Genomic DNA, 17,421 nt, shown 5'->3' with positions numbered 1-17,421 from the left:
TGTCCTTAGAAATTCCTTTAGTGCTCAGCTGTCCATGAAAACAGGATAAGTGGCTTCCTCCGTCTGTGCTCAGCCGGGCAGGGTGGAGTTGCTGTGCTCAGGCCAGGAGGACCTCGAATCAGGACAGGGGTGGGGCGGGGCTCTGAGCTGGGGAAGTGGCTCCAGCGTTGCTACTTCAGGGCGTCCAGGTGGGTGCAGACCTGGGAGAAGACACTGTCCACGGAGCCCTCGGCGTTGACCTGTGGGGAGATGAGCCGTGAGGGCTGAGTCACCAGGTGGAGCCGGGTGGGCCTCACCGTGGCAGGTCCCAGAGGCCAGGCCTGCCTCCCTGAGCCCAACCTAATTGACGGCAGCCTCTCATTGAACCAGTGGGGAAACCAAGGCCTGGAGAGAGGGGCTGGCCTAAGGCCACACAGCGAGCTGAGGCTGAACCACATAGGAACCCGTTTTTCCCGGAGCTCCCCCTGGGCCCACGGGGCCCACCTTGCGCACAATGCCACGTTTCTCATAGAAGGCGATGACGGGTTCTGTGGCCTTGTAATAGGTCTCCAGCCGCTTTTTGATGGTCTCCTCATTGTCATCCACGCGCCCGCTGGTCTCTCCACGTTTCAGGAGCCGCTGGGTCATGGTCTCGGGGCCTGCGTCCACATACAGCAGCAGTGTGGGCTGTCCGATCTGCAGGTGGGCACCATGTGACAGGGACCCCATTCCCGCCCCCTAGGGCCATCTCCTCCCCATCTTCCCATCTATGAGGCCCCAACAGATACCCCCTCAGACCCTCAATCCCTTCCCCAAGGCAGCCTGAAAGACCTTCCTAAAGCCAATCTTTCCTGCCACTCCCCTGCTCAAACCTCTGCCATGGCTCCCCAGTGCCCTCAGGAGAAAGTCCACACTCCTTGCCAGACTCAGAGAGCCTGACTCTCTCTGTTCTAGGCTCTCATCCACCTCCTTCCGTGCCAGACCTGTGCCCATGCTGTTCCCTCTGCTGGGAGCCCTCTCCCCCAAGCCTGATCCTAACTCGCCTTCACCTCAGTACCAAGCGTCAGGTTTTAGCTCAAAGCTCACTTCTTCAGGTCAGTGTTTCTGATGTCACCCCCTGCCCCCCAGTACTCCCAGCCTCCTGGAACAGCCTCTCCCAGTGCCTTTATCTTTCCTTAAGCAGGTCTCCCAAGGGCCCCTGAGGGCAGGGAGGCACCTGTCTCACAATTTCGGGGTCCTTTGACAAAGGAACAAGGGATGAGGGGAGGGGTGAGTGGCTGCTGAGTTCTGGGGGGTTCTGAGCAATCTCACTGTCATTGGAACGTCATGTCATCCATGGGACGCCTTGGAAAGGCAAGAGGAATAAGGCTCTGCAGCCCCTGCCTCGCTCAATCCGACCACCACAGCCGCCTGCCTGGGAGGGCACAGCCACCCCAGAGTCACCCGTGACTGCCACAGCTTTAGGAATGGGATTGGGACCTTCAAGCCCTGCCTCCTGCTTCCAACTGCCTGGGCCAGCCCCCAAGGCCTTCTGCGCACCTTTGGCCCTGGGCCCCTGTCAAGGCCTTGGGGCGCTGCCTCTCAGGTCAGGCTGTTTCATGCCTCTTTCCAGCTGTGTGACCAAGAGGCTTGCCCAAGGCCACACAGCTGGAAAGAGGCGAGAAGCAGCCTGACCTCTGGCGTCAGACTGACCTGGACCCAGGCTCACCCCTGCCTTCGTCCAGCTGTGTGACCTGGAGCAAGCCCTTTGTCCTCGCCTGTGGTACCCATCCTGACGCTCATCCCTAGCTCCTGCGTAGTTAAGGATGCGGGGTGACGGCATCAGCTGCCTTCAGGGAGGACAGCTCCTCCTGTCCAGTGACTCCGCACCACCCAGCAGCTGCTTCTGTCTTACAGATTGCCATGGGGGCAAAGGCGGGCCTGGACCCAGCAGTCTGACCTCGACTTCAAGGCCACCTGCCCCTCATCATCATCCATCAGCTACTGAGCTCCTCCAGGGCACAGGCTCACATCTCTGGTTCATCTGGGTCTCCAGAACCAAGCACAGTAGGCTCTTTCTACACCCCCGGCAGAGGTGGCAAATCTGGGAGAGCCAGCTCAGCCTCTGGGCTTGAGATTCTGGCTGTGGGGCCTCAGTCTCCCGGTCAGGACAATGGGCATTTAGCCCGAGGAGCCCACACCGGGCACTGCCAGTCTCCAGAAAAGCTCTGGGTATGAACCGGCCACACTTCCAGGCTGATTCTCCCTCCTTTGGTGAAGCCCTGACGCCCCCTGGTGTCCAGAGCCAAGAAGACCAGCTGCCTGGACCCCTGGAGGCCACAGCAGGCCTGGGCCCAGGGCTGAGCCTGAGCCTGCCGCCCTCAGCGGCACCTACAATAGCTCTGGGAGGGTGGGGACTTTTTTTTTTTTTTTTTTTTGAGACGGAGTCGTTCAGGCTTGAGTGCAGTGGTGTGATGTTGGCTCACTGCAACCTCCGTCAACCGGGTTCAAGCGATTCTCGTGTCTCAGCCTCCTGAGTAGCTGGGATTACAGGCACCCGCCACCACACCTAGCTAATTTTTGTATTTTTAGTACATGAGGTTTCACCATGTTGGCCAGGCTGGTGTTGAACTCCTGACCTCAAGTGATCCGCCCTCCTTGGCCTCCCAAAGTGCTAGGACTTCAGGCGTGAGCCACCGAGCCCGGCCGACTTTCATGAACTCTATTTTCTAGATGTGGCCCTGAGGGTCACAGGTGAGACCACACAGCTGGTACGTGTGAGCCAGGCCAGGACATCCTTCAGAACTGTGGCACCTGACACAGCGTCGGGGTGAAGTCTGAAGGAATCCAGCTAACCCCCATTTCAGATAGGGAAGGTGAGGGGCAGAGTGGGGTAGACACTTTCCTGAGGTCGTGCAGCCATTCAGAGGTCAGAAAATATGGCCTCCTACCCCCAGATAAGGCTGGAAGCTACGGAAGCCCAGAAGGCCCCACGGAGAGGGGGCATGGGAATGGGGCATGGGGATGGGAGTCTTATCCTGCCCTAGCCCACTGGGATGCTGGTTAGGCTCCCCGCAGCCCTTGCTGACCTCTCCCTCCTAGGCCCTTGCAGTCCCATCTGTTTCTCCCATACAGCCTTGTGACACCGAGGTAAAGGTGTATGTGTGTGCACAGGGCCATGTGTGCGAGCATGTGTGCATCCCTGCATATGTGTGCTGCATCTGTGTCATGTATGTAGAGGAGTGCAGTATCCACTGCTGTGTGTGTGCACGCATGCACATGCCCGGCCTTGTGTGTATGAACTTGCGGGCTTTGTGCACGTGTGTGTGCAAGTGTCCACGTGTGTGTGTGTGTGTGAGGTGTCTCGCCCTGGGAAAGGTGTGTCTGCAGGGTGCCCGTGCTAGGAAGCTCAGGGCTATCATTTTCCAGGCCTGCTCTTTCCAGCCAGGCTCCTCATGAGCCCTGGAAGGAGACCGAGGTCCCTTCATGGCATTTGCAGCCTCCAGCCAGGCTGGAACATCCCTTGTCGCCCTGCCCGCATATTCTGTTCTCCCCACACTGGCCTTGCCTTTCCAGCCCTGCCAATGCTGTTCCCTGCCCTTCTGTGTGTTTATGGGGAGCCAAGCCCCACATTTGAAGGGCACATCCTGTCCAGTCCCCACACTGCCCCTTAAGGCAGCTGTGACCTGGTCCCCCCATTCCCTGCATTTTGCAGATGGGAAAACTAAGGTTCAGGATGGCCCAAGATCTCAAGCCGTTGAGCTGGAATCTGAGCCCAGGTTTGGGAGCTCCCCTGCCTGGCGCTTCCCCTTCTACACATTTTCTTCTGCCCTTCCAGGAAGTCTTCCTGGTTTTCCTCCTCACCCACACTCCACGCATCAGCCTCTGCTCAGAACTCTGACCTGCATCGCAGCCCCCGCAGGCCCGTCCACGGCGATGGGAATCTCATCCTGCCCCAGCCCACCAGGATCCCCACTTGGGTCAGTGCCTTACCCGTCGCTCAAACTCTTCTCCTTGCTGCACCTCCCGCGGGTAGCCATCGATCAGGAAGCCTTTGGAGGTATCGACTTTGGCCACCATGGCATCCCGGAGCATGTCCAACACTGTTTCCTGGGGCACAGCAAATGAGGAAGGGGCCATGAGCCTCTGCTCCAGCTGGTCCTGCCACCTGAAATGCCCTCTCCCCTACACAAATGTCCCAAACAAGCCTCCCCCTCCAGGAAGCCTCCTCGGAATTGTGGGGACCTGGACTGAGTGAATGAATGATGCATTCACTAGACAGTATTCACTGAGCCCCTCCTTCCAGCCAGGTGCTGTCCTGGGTCCCGAGGACGTGGCCATGGGACAATCAGACCTTCCCTGCCCTGGGAAGCTCAGGGGCTGGTGAGGAGACACACACATTCCACAGATATTTCTCCATTTCCAAGCATGGCACAGGTTGTACGGGAAGAGAAGTGGGGCTTCTGGAGTAGAAAATTGGGGGGGTCTTAGGCCAAATCTGGGGAGTTAGGGAAGTCTGAAAGCTGAAGAGGAAAGAATATTCCAGGCAAGAAAGAGTATGGCTGGTTTGAGGGGACAGAGGCCAGGGTGGCTGGAGGATGGAGGGCAGGGGGAGAGTGGGGGGCAGGGCAGAGTCCTGCATGGTCTTGGGAGCTTCTGGAAGGAACTTTCTGTCCAGGGCAATGGGGAACTACAGAAGGGTTTGGAGCCGGGGCGGTTACGATCAGCTTTGCCTGTGTGTCGTGGGCTTTGCTGCTGGTGGGACACCCAGTCAGGGCTACCGTCGTCCCCTGCCCCTCTCCCCACCAGGGCCCACTCACCAGCGGAACCAGCTGTCCCTTCTCCATGATTTCCGACAGCTTCTTGCCCCTGGCCGAGCCTGAGCTGACTTCGGCCCGCAGGAGGTCCCCGGTGGAGAGGTGGGTGTAGCCATACTTCTGCACGATCTTCTCACACTGGGTGCCCTTCCCCGAGCCAGGCCCGCCTGCAAACGCCCGCCCATTCACAAACCCCAAGACACAGGGTCCCAGGAGGGACAGGGGCTGCCAGGGTCTCCCGGCGAGGGAGGAGCAGAGCCCAGGGTGCAGCCCCAGGCCCGGGCTCCCTCCAGCGCCTCCCTCCAGCAAGAAGACCCTTGCCGCACCATCCGCCTGCCCGCAACTCACCCACCACAAAGATGATCTTGGTTTTCTTCAGCTTCTCTGTGGGAGAGAAAAGGGGAGCAGGGCTCAGTCACTCGCTGGACCCACAGCCAGAGGCACCTCTGGAGTCCCAGGCCTGTGCTGGGCCCCAGGCGGAGGGACAGACACCGCTGGCGCTCCTGTCAGGGAGGCAGACAAGTCACAGCCCAGAGTGAGCAGGGATGTGAGTAAGCTCAGAGCCTGGGAGAGGTCTGGGAAGGGAGGGCGCCCCAGGCAGCCAGACGGGCGGAGGCAAAGGCCTAGAGGCTAAGTACTCTCCGCGCAGCCAGTGGGCTGGGCCGCCAACCCTCATGGCGCCTCCCTGTGGGTGGCTGGACCCCAGGGGCCGGTCACCTCTGGCCCTCAGATCGTCTTCTCTGCGGGGGTCACTCGAGGAGCAGCAGCCCATGGTCCCGTCCTGCCGTGTCTCCCGTGTCCCCTGCCCTTCCCCTCTCAGGCCCTGGGCTGGCCCATCACCCGCCTCCCCTGGCAGTGCCAACATGGGCTTAGCAACCACAACATATGTTGCCATGGAGATGGTTGCCGGGGTGGAGGGCTGTGGTGGGCACGTAGAACTCTTGCCCAGAGAGGGTGGTGAGCTTGGCTCCAACCTCTGTCTCATCCCGCCTGCTGTTAGATCCCAGCAAGGCCACAGCCCCACCGGGCAGAGAGAAACTGAGCTTGAGAGAGGCAGGGCCTGCTCAAGGGATGCCAGAACCCAAACCGGAACCCAGGCTCCTCCCCTGGGCTCTCAGGCTCCCCACTTCCCAGGGAAATAGAGGACCTGGCTGTATCCCACCCTGCTGTGTGACTTAGGAAAGGCCTGTCCCTCTCTGGTTCTCTGCCCCTTCCAGTGAGGGTGGGCCTTGAGGCTGGAGGGAGGAGGTGGGCTGGGTGGCTCCCAGGGGCCCTCCCAGCCACGAGGCTGGAGCCCTGTAGGAGCTGTCAAGAACAGCTCCTCCCGCGGGCTCCTGTCCCAGGGGTGGGGAGGCCGCAGCCCTGTGGCTGTTGATGTTTGGAGCTCAGGCAGCAGCAGCAGCAGGCCCGCCGAGCGTCTTTAAGAGCTGCCCAGGCCAAGGCACAGTGCCAGGGACTGGACGGATGGTGCTGCCAGCAGCTGCGGGCGGGCCCGTTCTGGACTCTCTGCCCGCCCGTGTCTCCCTCTAAGTCCCAGCCCATAGGAGCCAGGAGAGTCCAAGACTTCCTCAAGGCCCACCCTCACTGGATGATAGGGAAACTGAGTCCCCGAGAGGTATAGGGACTTGTCTTGTCCTCATTAGACCTGCTGTTGTGTGTATCTGTGGCCTCTCCACGGGGCAGGGTCTCAGCTCTATAAATCCAGCATAGAGGGTGTGTGCTGGGGCCCTCAGGAGCCTTGGGGAAGTCTCATCACTTCTAAAATTAATATTGGAGCTGGCACCAGAGGAAGATCCTGGAGGCTCCCAGCCAGGCCCCCTCTGGCAGCCCCACAACCTTCTCCAACCCCTCCCAGAATGTCTCCCTGAGAGTGCACCCCCTTAACAGTCAGGCACACTGAGGCCCAGGCAATGGGCAAAAGGAGAGGAGGCTCATACCTTCCATCCTGCCGAGGTCCCGGGAGCCGTGTCAATGCTCTGCAAGACAAGGGCACAGGCTGGGCTGGGGAGGGATTTTCCTCCTCACCCTGACTCACCTTCTGCTAAGCCACACCCAAGGCAACCGGTGTGTGCCAGGCCCGACACGCAGTCTGAGGGCAGAGGGGGCTGCCGGTGGCAGGGAAGGCCCAGGACCTTCCCTGAGAAAGTCACCTTGGGAAAGTGACCTTGGAAAAATCACCTTTCCTCTCCGGCCTCCCTGGCTTCACCTGTCACAGAAGGGCAGTAGCCCCTCCCATCTACCTGGGTTCCCACTGGAGGGGCTGGGACGGTAAGGATGGCACCGAGGGACATAAACAGCGGCCACACAGCTGCAGAGCTGCTCCCCTCTAAACTCTCAGAAAACAGGGCGCGAGGCCAGCGTCTGCTCAGATGCCTTGACAACGCTCCCCAGGGCCGGAGGGAAGCTGCCAGGAGGCGGGAGGTGGCCAGAAACTATGTGTGTCTGGGATGAGGTTTGGATGGGGATCCTCTAACGGACACAGAGGCCTGAGGTGGAGGAATCTACAGGAGCCACTCGCATGAACACAGCCCTTTATAGTTGTCAAAATGAGGCGGTCCCAGGCCCTTCACGTCTACAGGTCCAGCACCCAGCCCCACGCATGGTCCCTGCACCCCCATCCTTTGAGGCTTTACTGCCCCCACCTTGGCCTCAGCCTGCCCATGAGCCCAATCACATCTGCGACCCCAGCCTGTGCTGCCACAACCCCAGGACCTCCCCCACCTCACCCCCCCATCTCAGAATCGCCCCCTGGACACCTTTGGCCTCCACTTCTTCGCTCCCACCCACCAGCCCTCCCCAAGGCCACTCACGACCACCACAGCCACACTTCCCTCCAGCCTTGACCTCCGGCCAGCAACCCCACCCACACTGGGACCTCCACCCCCGGCACCCACACCACCCTCTCTACTTGGCTTCAGGCTCTAAGGACTCCCATCCCTGTGCAGGCAGCCCAGGCCTCTCTCCCCAGCTCCAGACATCCAAGCCCCCCAGACAGGCCCCAGAAGCCCCACAGGCTTCCCAGGCTCTGAACAGCCCTCCCTGAGTCCCAGTTCCAGGCCCCTTTGGCCAAGCCATAGGCCAAGTCAGTGTGAAGGCTCCCCTCTCCTCTCCACAGCCCTGCACAGCCACTGCCCAACCCTCCACTCCCCAGGCTCTCTCCATCTGTCTGGTCACCACTATGTCCTGTGCTAAGCAAGAGGCCGGGCCACTGCCCCCGCCTCCACGTGGGTCTCGAAGCCTCCACACCCTGCCAGGCCATTTGCAGGATTTTCTCTGGCAGGCATCAGACCGCATCACACACCCGCTTACAACTTTGCATGTGTTGCCCTCTCGGCTCCCAGACAAAGCCTGGGCCCCTTGACATAGTGGACAGGTCCCGGTGAGCTGACCTCTGCTCCCCCTGCAACCCTATCAGTTGCCACTGGCAGATGTACCCAATGCCTGGATGCCTTTCCCCACCTCGCTATTGTGTGGGACTCAGTTCAGGTGCCACCTCCTTCAGGAAGCCTTCCTGGACTCTGCCCTCCACTCCCACACTGGCAGGTGCCTCCTGGAAACCTGCCCTGCACCGCACAACCACGCTGTACTGGACCCCTCTTCTGTGCTGCGGGGGTGGGGTCCCACTGACTGGGCCTGGCACAGGCTGAGCACAGGGCTGGGGAGCCTCGTTTCATCCTCACTGCCTTGGGAGGAAACTGAGGCATGGGGAGGAGGATAGACTGGTTCGAGGGCCGGCTAGGGTCCATCTCGGCCCTGGGTTTCTGCTACTCTGGGCCTGGCACCCAGTAGGAGCTGAAGCGGCTTTGCTGATGTCCCTGCTGCCCCAGGCAGGAGTGGCAGCCACTTTTCCTGCTGAGTGTGCTTCAGCGGGGGTAGGAGCTGCCAGGTGCCCCTCAGCAGCTGCCCATGGGATGGGGAGTGTCCTGGGCCAGGAACAACCACAGTGAAGCCCTGAGAAGTGGCCTCGACCCTGCCCTGCCCCCTCCTGGTAATCTAAGCCCCTCCGCCCTGCTGGCACCTGCCAATTCCTTGATCTAAAATAACTTGGGTCGTGAGGAGGCCTCACAGAGGACAGGGGTCTAGGATGGAGTTGGGTTACGGGCTAAGCACCCAGGCCTTATAAGGCCCCTGGGTTGAGGCCTCAGCGACTCCTAATATGACTGGATGGTCTGCTAAGGGGTCTGTGGGGCTGAGGCCCAGAGGGACAGTGACTTAACCCCAATCACAAGGCAAGGCCAAGGCAAGCCCCGGTCTCCCAGCTTCTGACCCAACCTAGTCGTTTCCCAGTGGGTAGCAACTGACTAGGGTTCGAATCCCAGCTCCATCACTCAGCTGTGTGACCTTGGGCAGCTGGTGCCCCTCTCTGGGCCTGTCCTGCTGCTGTTGAGGAGTACCAGGTGGCCACTGAGCAGTGCTGCCGGGAGGCCCCAAGCGCTGGCCCTGGGGGTCTGGTCAGGAGGCTAGGGCAAGCTCTGAGCATCCAGGGGGTGATGCACCCAGCACTAGAAGTGGTGTGACAGTATAGCCCCACCAAGCACAGAGGCTGCCCCCGTCCAGGTCCTCTGGGGCAGGGAGCCAGGCCACAGCTCTCCTTCTCTGGGCCCCAGCTGGGACATACCAAGGGCAGTGACCTGGAGCCCCAGGAGTGCCAGCCAGAACAAAGGGGTGACTATCTGGGAGGCTGGAAGGGGCTGCAACACACACACACGCACACGCACACACACGCACACGCACACACACACGCACGGATCCACAAAGGCACAGGCAGCGAGGCACAGATCCCCAGGGTCCGGGGAACACAGCCACGCAAACACACACGAATCACAACCACGGATACACAGCCTCACAGACCCCAGAGAGCCCCGCACCAGCACGCCCCCGCCCTCCCCCGGTGCCGCTGCCCCTCCCCGCGGAGGCGCCCCCCAGACACGCTCGGGCACGCACTGACCTGGGGAGGGGTGCGGGTGGGCGCCGGGGCCAGTGCGTGCCCTGCCCGTCCTCGCGGCCGCCGGCAAAGGCGACTATTTATAAGGCTGTCAGCGCGCGGCATGCCGGGAGCCGGCGTTCCCGAAAGCAGGGAGGGCGGGAAGGAGGGAGGGAGAGCGGACCAGGGACCGGGAAGCGGGGCGGTACCGAACCCGAGCCCGGGTGTGCGGCGACACCGCGCCCGGCACCATGTGCCCCGCACCGTGCACCCCCAGGTGGCTGTGCCCACACACGCCAACTACACTTCACAGTTTGCCAAGAGTTTTCCATTGCGGTACCCCCACTGTGCCTAAGGTACACTCCAGGGTACAAGGCCAGGCTTTCCCTATGATAGCTGGAGAAACTGAGGCTCAGAGAGTAGTGGCTCTTTGCGCAAAATCCGCAATGGTGGCAGAGAGACGCCAGACCAGGGAGCAAGGGGACTGAGGCATGGACTCAGGAGCTTTGCTGGCCACAGTCCCCAAGCTCGCCCTCAGAGCCTGCCCAGAGGCCCTGGCCGAGACCCACCTGGAACTCCTCTCCTGTTGGGAGGGACCCTTGGGGCTTCTCTGGGGCTGGAACCCCCCCAGAACCCCAAAAAACACCCAGTAAGGTAGAAGATGATAGAAAACCAGCGCTGCTCCCCTGGAGCTGCCAGGGAGCTCACTTATCCCAGTGAGTGAGCGCTAGGATGCGGGACATTCAGAAGGCTGTGGATAGCTAGAGAGGGGATTTGTGGTCTTGATAAAAAGAATAGCTCCCAGTAATGAGCACTCACTGTGCTAAGCAGCAGACTCCAGCCGCATCTGCGAATCCTTAGACACCGCAGAGGAACCGGAGGCGAGCATGTCAACTACCTTGCCTGAGGTTCCCTAATAGAAAGCCACGTGTTTACCCAGCGTTTTGCAGGGGGACTGGCACGTAGTAGCAGGTGCTCAGTGATGTAGCCAGGCAGGGATGGGAGCCCAGACAGCAGCCCCAGATGGTGAGGTGGGTTGAATTTGGAATTTGTATTATAGGCCCTAGGGAGCCATAGAAGGTATTTGAGCAAGAGAGTGAGACTACCAGGAGATTGAGAACACCTTCAGTGGTGGTGCCTTAGCAACCACAACAGCCAGGAGACCAGGAGGCCTGGGTCTCTGCTACCTGTGATGTCAGATAAATCCTTACTTCTTGGGACCTTAGTTTCCCCATCTGTGGGGGGGCAGGTGCAGTGGGGTCAGAGTTCTGCATTAGAAGCTGTTTGAAAGGCCCTCTCAAGGGTGTGTGCATTGGCACCTTTGGGGAAAGCTATTGACAAAGTAAATCAAACTTTCAAATGGTCTGGGCATGACGGTCACTCCTGTAACCCCAGCATTTTGGGAGGACAAGGTAGGAGGATCACTTGAGCTCACCTGAAGCCAGGAATTCTGAGACCAGCCTGGGAAACATAATGAGATCCCGTCTCTAAAAATAACACACACACACACACACACACACACACACACACTTCAAATGCACCCTTCTACTTTAAGAAATTTGTTTCAAGGAAACACGTGGGCACAGATTTGCATAGGAAGGTTTTTAAGTGCCAGCAGGGACTCACTGGGATGATGGCACAGCCAGGGTGGGTGAGGAGTTGGCAACTTTCCCATAGGGTCTGAGTGAGAAAGGAAGCCCAAGTTGTTTGTGGTTAATGGGACAAGAGGCTTCAGACACACATAACATTGGTAACAAATAGGCAAAAAGGCCGGGCGCGGTGGCTCATGCCTGTAATCCCTGCACTTTGGGAGCCTGAGGCGGGTGGATCACCTGAGGTCAGGATTTCGAGACCAGCCTGGTCAACATGGTGAAACCCCATCTCTACTAAAAATACAAAAATTAACCGGGCGTGGTGGCGCAGGCCTGTAATCCCAGCTACTAGGAAGGCTGAGGCAGGAGAATAGCTTGAACCCAGGAGGCGGAGGTTGTGGTGAGCCAAGATCACGCCATTGCACTTCCAGACTGGGCAACAGGGCAACAAGAGTGAAACTCCGTCTCAAAAAAAGAAAAAAAGAAAAAAAAAGAGAAAGAAATAGGCCAAAAGCCCCACTGCACTCTTCGGATCCCACCTGCATAAAAATGACTTGAGGTCATGCGTGGTGACTCACGCCTGTAATCCCAGCACTTTGGGAGGCCGACACAGGAGGATCACTTGAGGCCAGGAGTTCAAGACCAGCCTGGGCAACATAGTGAGACACTGTCTCTACTTTTTCTTTTTCTTTCTTTCTTTTTTTTTTTTTTTTTTTTGAGATGGAGTCTCACCCTGTCGCCCAGGCTAGAGTGCAATGGCGTGATCTCGGGTCACTGCAACCTCCGCCTAGCGATTCTCCTGCCTCAGCCTCCCGAGTAGCTAGGATTACAGCCATGAGCCACCACACCTGGCTAACTTTTTGTATCTTTAGTAAAGACGGAGTTTCACCATGTTGGCCAGGCTGGTCTCAAACTCCTGACCTCGTGATCCACCGTGTCAGCCTCCCAAAGTGCTGGGATTACAAGCATGAGCCACCACGCCCGGCCTCTCTTTTTTAATTATTATTAAAAGTAGTAAATTTTAAAAAGACTCCAAATATGCAAGTATATTTGTGTGTGTGTGTGTGTAAAATCTATTCTCAGACTTTTCTCTTTTTTTTTGCACCTTAACTCTACAAAGTTAAAATTACATTGTCTTACAATCAAATTGAAAACATCTTAGAGTGGGTGAAATGAAACAGGACAGAGAGGACAGGTGTGTGCTTACGACCGCCTGGCTAGAGGTGACACTTCCACTTCCTACTTAAAGGCTTCTCCAGGCTTTTGTTTTTTTGATGGAGTTTCACTCTTGTGGCCAAGGCTAGAGTGTAATGGCATGATCTCAATTCACTGCAACCTCTGCCTCCCAGGTTCAAGCGATTCTCCTGCCTCAGCCTTCCTGAGTAGCTGGGATTACAGGCATGCGCTACCACACCCAGCTAATTTTTATTTTTAGTAGAGACGGGTTTTCTCCTTGTTGGTCAGGCTGGTCTCGAACTCCTGACCTCAGATGATCTGCCTGCCTTGGCCTCCCAAAGAGCTGGGATTACACAGCACTTTGGGAGGCCGAGACGGGTGGATCACGAAGTCAGGAGATCGAGACCATCCTGCCTAACCCGGTGAAACTCCGTCTCTACTAAAAAAAAAAAAAAAAAAAAAACCACACAACTATCCGGGCGTGGTGGCGGCACCTGTAGTCCCAGCTACTCAGGAGGCTGAGGCAGGAGAATGGCGTAAACCTGGGAGGCAGAGCTTGCAGTGAACTGAGGTCCGGCCACTGCACTCCAGCCTGGGGGACAGAGCGAGACTCCGTCTCAAAAAAAAAAAAAAAAAAAAAAAAAGAGCTGGGATTACAGCGTAAACCACCACACCCAGCTGGCATTTTATTATTTTATTTATTTGTTTATTTGTTTATTTATTTATTTATGAGACGGAGACTCACTCTGTTGCCCAGGCTGGAGTGCAGTGGCATAATCTTGGCTCACTGCGACCTCTGCCTCCCGGGCTCAAGAGATTCTCCTGCCTCAAGTCCCCCAGTAGCTGGGACTACAGGCACGTGCCACCACGCCTGGCTAATTTTTGTATTTTTAGTAGAGGCAGGGTTTCACCATATTTGCCAGGTTGGTCTTGACCTCCTGACCTCAAGTGATCCACCTGCCTCGGCCTCGGCCTCCCAAAGTGCTGGGATTACAAGCGTGAGCCACTGCGCCCAGTCCCCCAGGCTTTCTTTCTCTCTTTTTTTTTTTTTAAGAGACAGGGTCTCACTTTGTTGCCCAGGCTGCAGTGCTATGTCAAAATTATAGATCACTGCAGCCTCAAATTCCTGGGCTCCAGCAATCCTCCTGCCTTGGCCTCCCAAAGTGCTGAGATTACAGGTGTGTGCCACAGGGCCCAGCCACCCAAGCATTTTTGTTTTTCCATACAATGAGCATATATATATATATATAAAACAACTTTAACATGGATAAATCTTGAGGACATTACATAAGTGAAATAAGCCCATCACAAAAAGGCAAATACTGTATGATTCCTTTACATTGAAGTATCTAAAGGAGTCAAACTCATAGAAAAAAAAGTAGAATGGTGGCTGCCAGGAGCTGGGGAGGATGAGGAAGGGAGGATTGCTGTTTAATGGGTACAGAGTCTCAGATCTGCAAAATGACGAAGTTTTGGAGCCCTGCTATCCAACAGTGTGAAAATTGTTAAGATGATTAATTTTCTGTTATATGTTTTTTGCCGCAAGTTTTAAAATAAAATAAGTAATTTTTTTAAATTAAAAAATCAGGCCGGGCGCAGTGGCTCAAGCCTGTAATCCCAGCACTTTGGGAGGCCCAGGCGGGTGGATCACGAGGTCAGGAGATCGAGACCATCCTGGCTAACATGGTGAAACCCCGTCTCTACTAAAAATACAAAAAACTAGCCGGGTGTGGTGGTGGGCGCCTGTAGTCCCAGCTACTTGGGAGGCTGAGGCGGGAGAATGGCGTGAACCCGGGAGGCGGAGCTTGCAGTGAGCCGATATCGCGCCACCGCACTCCAGCCTGGGAGACACAGCAAGACTCCGTCTCAAAAAATAAATAAATAAATAAATAAATAAATAAATAAATAAATAAATAAATTAAAAAATCAGTTTTAAGTATCAGTTTTATTTTATTTGCATGTGAACTATGGATTTTCTACCAATTCTGGAATATTAACATTTCAGAATTTTATTTCCCAGGTATAACCTAAGAAAAGAAAAAAACAGAGGGACAGAAAAACTGGAAGAGGGAAAGAAAAAAGAATTGCTTGGAGCCTGGGCGCCGTGGCTCACATCTGTAATCCCAGCACTTTGGGAGACTGAGGCAGGAGGATCGCTTGAGCCCAGGAGTTTGAGACCAGCCTGGGCAACATAGCAAGACACTGTCTCTAAAAAAAAAAAAAAAAAAAAAAGTTTTAATTATCCAAGTGTGATGGTGCATGCCTATAGTCCCAGCTACTCGGGAGGCTGAGGCGGGAGGATTGCTCAAGTCCAGGAGGTCAAAGCTACAGTAAACCGTGATCACACCAGTGTACTCCAGCCTGAGACACAGAGCATGATGTTGTCTCAGAAAAAGAAAAAATTGCATGGAGGAAAGATCGGGAAGATTATACCCTAATAGGACTCGGCAATACCCTCCCTTTCTATCTTCTATCATTTGTATTGTTTTATGATAAAAAAATCTAAAAACAGAAACATAGAAAAATGAAACCAATTTTAAAAAAATATTTTAAAATATTTTGTAGCTTGTGACATTTAGGAACAAAATTAAAATGAAAATATTTTGGTTAAAGAAAAAATTCCAGCCAGGCGCGGTGGCTCATGTTTGTAATCCCAGCACTTTCGGAGGCCGAGGGCAGAACACTTGAGGCCAGGAGTGTGAGATCACCCTGGCCATCAAAGTGAAACCCCACCTCTACTAAAAATATAAAAATTAGCTGGGTGTAGTAGTGCACGCTTGTAATCCTAGTCGCTTGAACCTGGGGGGCAGAGGTTACAGTGAGCTGAGATCGCACCACTGCACTCCAGTCTGGGCAACAGAGCAAGACTCCGTCTAAAAAGGAAAGGAAAGAAGGGAAAGGAAGGGAAGAGGGGAGGGGAAGAGGGAAGGGAAGAGGGGAAGGGAAGAGGGGAAGGGAAGAGGGGAAGGGAAGAAGGGAAAAAGGGAAGAAGGGAAGAAGGGAAAAAGGGAAGAAGGGAAGAAGGGAAGGAAGAGGGGAAGGGAAGAAGGGAAGGGAAGAGGGGAAGGGAAGAAGGGAAGAAGGGAAGGGAAGGGAAGAGGGGAAGGGAAGATAGGGAAGAAGGGAAGGGAAGAAGGAAAGGGAAGAAGAGAAGGGAGGGGAGGGGAGGGGAGGGGGAGGGGAGGGAAGGGAAGGGAAGGGAAGGGAAGAAGGAAAGGGAAGAAGAGAGGGGAGGGGAGGGGAGGGGAGGGAAGAGAAGGGAAGGGAAGAGAAGGGAAGGGAAGGGAAGGGAAGGGAAGGGAAGGGAAGGGAAGGGAAGGGAAGGGAAGGGAAGGGAAGGGAAGGGAAGGGAAGGGAAGGGAAGGGAAGGGAAGGGAAGGGAAGGGAAGGGAAGGGAAGGGAAAGGAAGGGAAGGGAAAAAAATTCCAGGACTTGAAAACAAGCTGGCATGGGGGTTGCAGGGGATGTACCAGGGCCTCCTCACTCTGAAGTTCACATGTGGACCCACCAGTCAGCACGTAGTGGGATTGGGGATTGTCCCAGGGGGCCTGGCTGGTGGGGCATCCGCAGGAAACAAATGGATGCAGGAAACAGCTGGACGGGAAGCCCAGAGAGGAGCGGCTGCCATTCATAGGTTTGCAGCTGGTGGGAGGCGCCCCCTCCCAAGGAGGGGTGGCGGTAGGGCCTTCTGCACAGAGGTGAGGAAGCACTAGCCTCACTGAGGTACCCAGGAGAGGGGTGCAGGTGCAGATGGAGGTGCAGGAAGGCCTCAAATGCCAGACAAGGCTGTAAGTTTGGAGCTGGCCAGTGAACAGGGAGCCAGTGACGGTTTCAGGGCAAAGAGGGCTGTGATGAGGGAGGCTTCAGGAAGCTCACTTTAGCAATGAGTGGGCCAGTCTCCACTGGGTCCCACTGAGGGGGTGAGAGATTGAGGAGTTGGGGACTAGGCCCACCAGAGTCCCACCTCTTGATGCTCCACTGAACATCCCCCTGGGGAACCAACCCCCTCTTGACACCCCTCCTACTGACCTCTTCCTCCCCCGGGGACAGAGAGAAGAGCCACAGCATTCTGGGAGGAATTCTACCTCGAAACCTCTGCCAGGGCTGGGTGCGGTGGCTCATGCCTGTAATCCCAGCACTTTGGGAGGCCGAGGCAGGCAGATCATTTGAGGCCAGGAGTTCAAGACCAACCTGGGCAACATGCTGAAACCCCGTCTCTACTAAAAATACAAAAATTAGCCAGGCATGGTGGCAAGCTCTTGTAGTCCCAGCTACTTGGGAGGCTGAGGCACAAGAATCACTTGAACCCGGGAGGCAGGGGTTGCAACAAGCCGAGATTACACCACTGCACTCCAGCCTCGGTGACAGAGTGAGACTCCATCTCAAAAAAAAAAAAAAAAAAAAAAAAAAAAAAAAAGAGGAAGGCCGGATGTGGTGGCTCACACCTGAACTCTCAGCACTTTGTGAGGCCGAGGTGGGTGGATCATGAGATCAGGAGTTCAAGACCAGCCTGACCAACATGGTGAAACCCTGTCTCTACTAAAAATACAAAAATTAGCTGGACGTGGTGGCAGGTGCCTGTAATCCCAGCTACTCAGGAGGCTGAGGCAGCAGAATCGCTTGAACCTGGGAGGTGGAGGTTGCAGTGAGCCTAGATTGCGCCATTGCACTGCAGCCTGGGAGACAGAGTGAGTCTCTGTCTCAAAATAAAACCACTTCTTGGACCCAGGTTCCCAGAAGCCTTTGCATGGGGTTGGATGGGTGCCATATTCCCATATCCCCATGTCCATGCACGGCTTTCTGTTCCCCATGTAGACTTTACATGGAGTCCCAGTCTCTCTAGCACCCCCGGCCCCACTGCCACTGTTACTGTGTCTGGTCAGCCCCTGGGCCCTGGGCTATGCTACCTGTCAGCCTCCTGCCCATTCCGCTGTGGTCCCATTTGACTTCTCTA

At 56.3% G+C, this 17,421-nt stretch overlaps 2 protein-coding genes across 9 annotated transcripts in view; one reads left to right on the top strand and one right to left on the bottom strand.

Annotated features, from left to right (window-relative positions):
* The window catches only part of AK1 (adenylate kinase 1), a 61,276-nt gene continuing 43,855 nt past the window's right edge, over window positions 1–17,421 (bottom strand). For 4 of the 8 annotated variants that reach the window (XM_050760345.1, XM_050760346.1, XM_050760344.1 and 1 more), the window contains exons 2-8: window positions 9,724–9,776; window positions 6,713–6,751; window positions 5,124–5,159; window positions 4,779–4,942; window positions 3,952–4,068; window positions 484–675; window positions 1–239 (exon numbers count right to left, since the gene is read on the bottom strand). In XM_050760345.1, the coding sequence (XP_050616302.1) occupies window positions 171–239; window positions 484–675; window positions 3,952–4,068; window positions 4,779–4,942; window positions 5,124–5,159; window positions 6,713–6,719 (585 nt within the window). In that variant the 5' untranslated portion in view covers window positions 6,720–6,751; window positions 9,724–9,776 and the 3' untranslated portion in view covers window positions 1–170. Of the gene's footprint in view, window positions 240–483; window positions 676–3,951; window positions 4,069–4,778; window positions 4,943–5,123; window positions 5,160–5,492; window positions 5,623–6,712; window positions 6,752–6,953; window positions 7,154–9,723; window positions 9,993–17,421 lie in introns of those variants that run through there. The other 4 variants (XM_050760342.1, XM_050760347.1, XM_050760348.1 and 1 more) reach the window with 4 other exon arrangements.
* Window positions 15,919–17,421, top strand: part of BBLN (bublin coiled coil protein) — a 287,657-nt gene continuing 286,154 nt past the window's right edge. Inside the window, exon 1 of the mRNA XM_050760501.1 lies at window positions 15,919–15,922. The gene's annotated coding sequence lies outside the window, so the exon portion shown is untranslated. The remainder of the gene's footprint in view (window positions 15,923–17,421) is intronic.

The sequence above is a fragment of the Macaca thibetana genome, chromosome 15, assembly GCF_024542745.1.
Source record: "Macaca thibetana thibetana isolate TM-01 chromosome 15, ASM2454274v1, whole genome shotgun sequence".
Classification (NCBI taxonomy): Eukaryota; Metazoa; Chordata; class Mammalia; order Primates; family Cercopithecidae; genus Macaca; species Macaca thibetana.
This window is presented reverse-complemented; position numbering and strand designations above follow the sequence as displayed.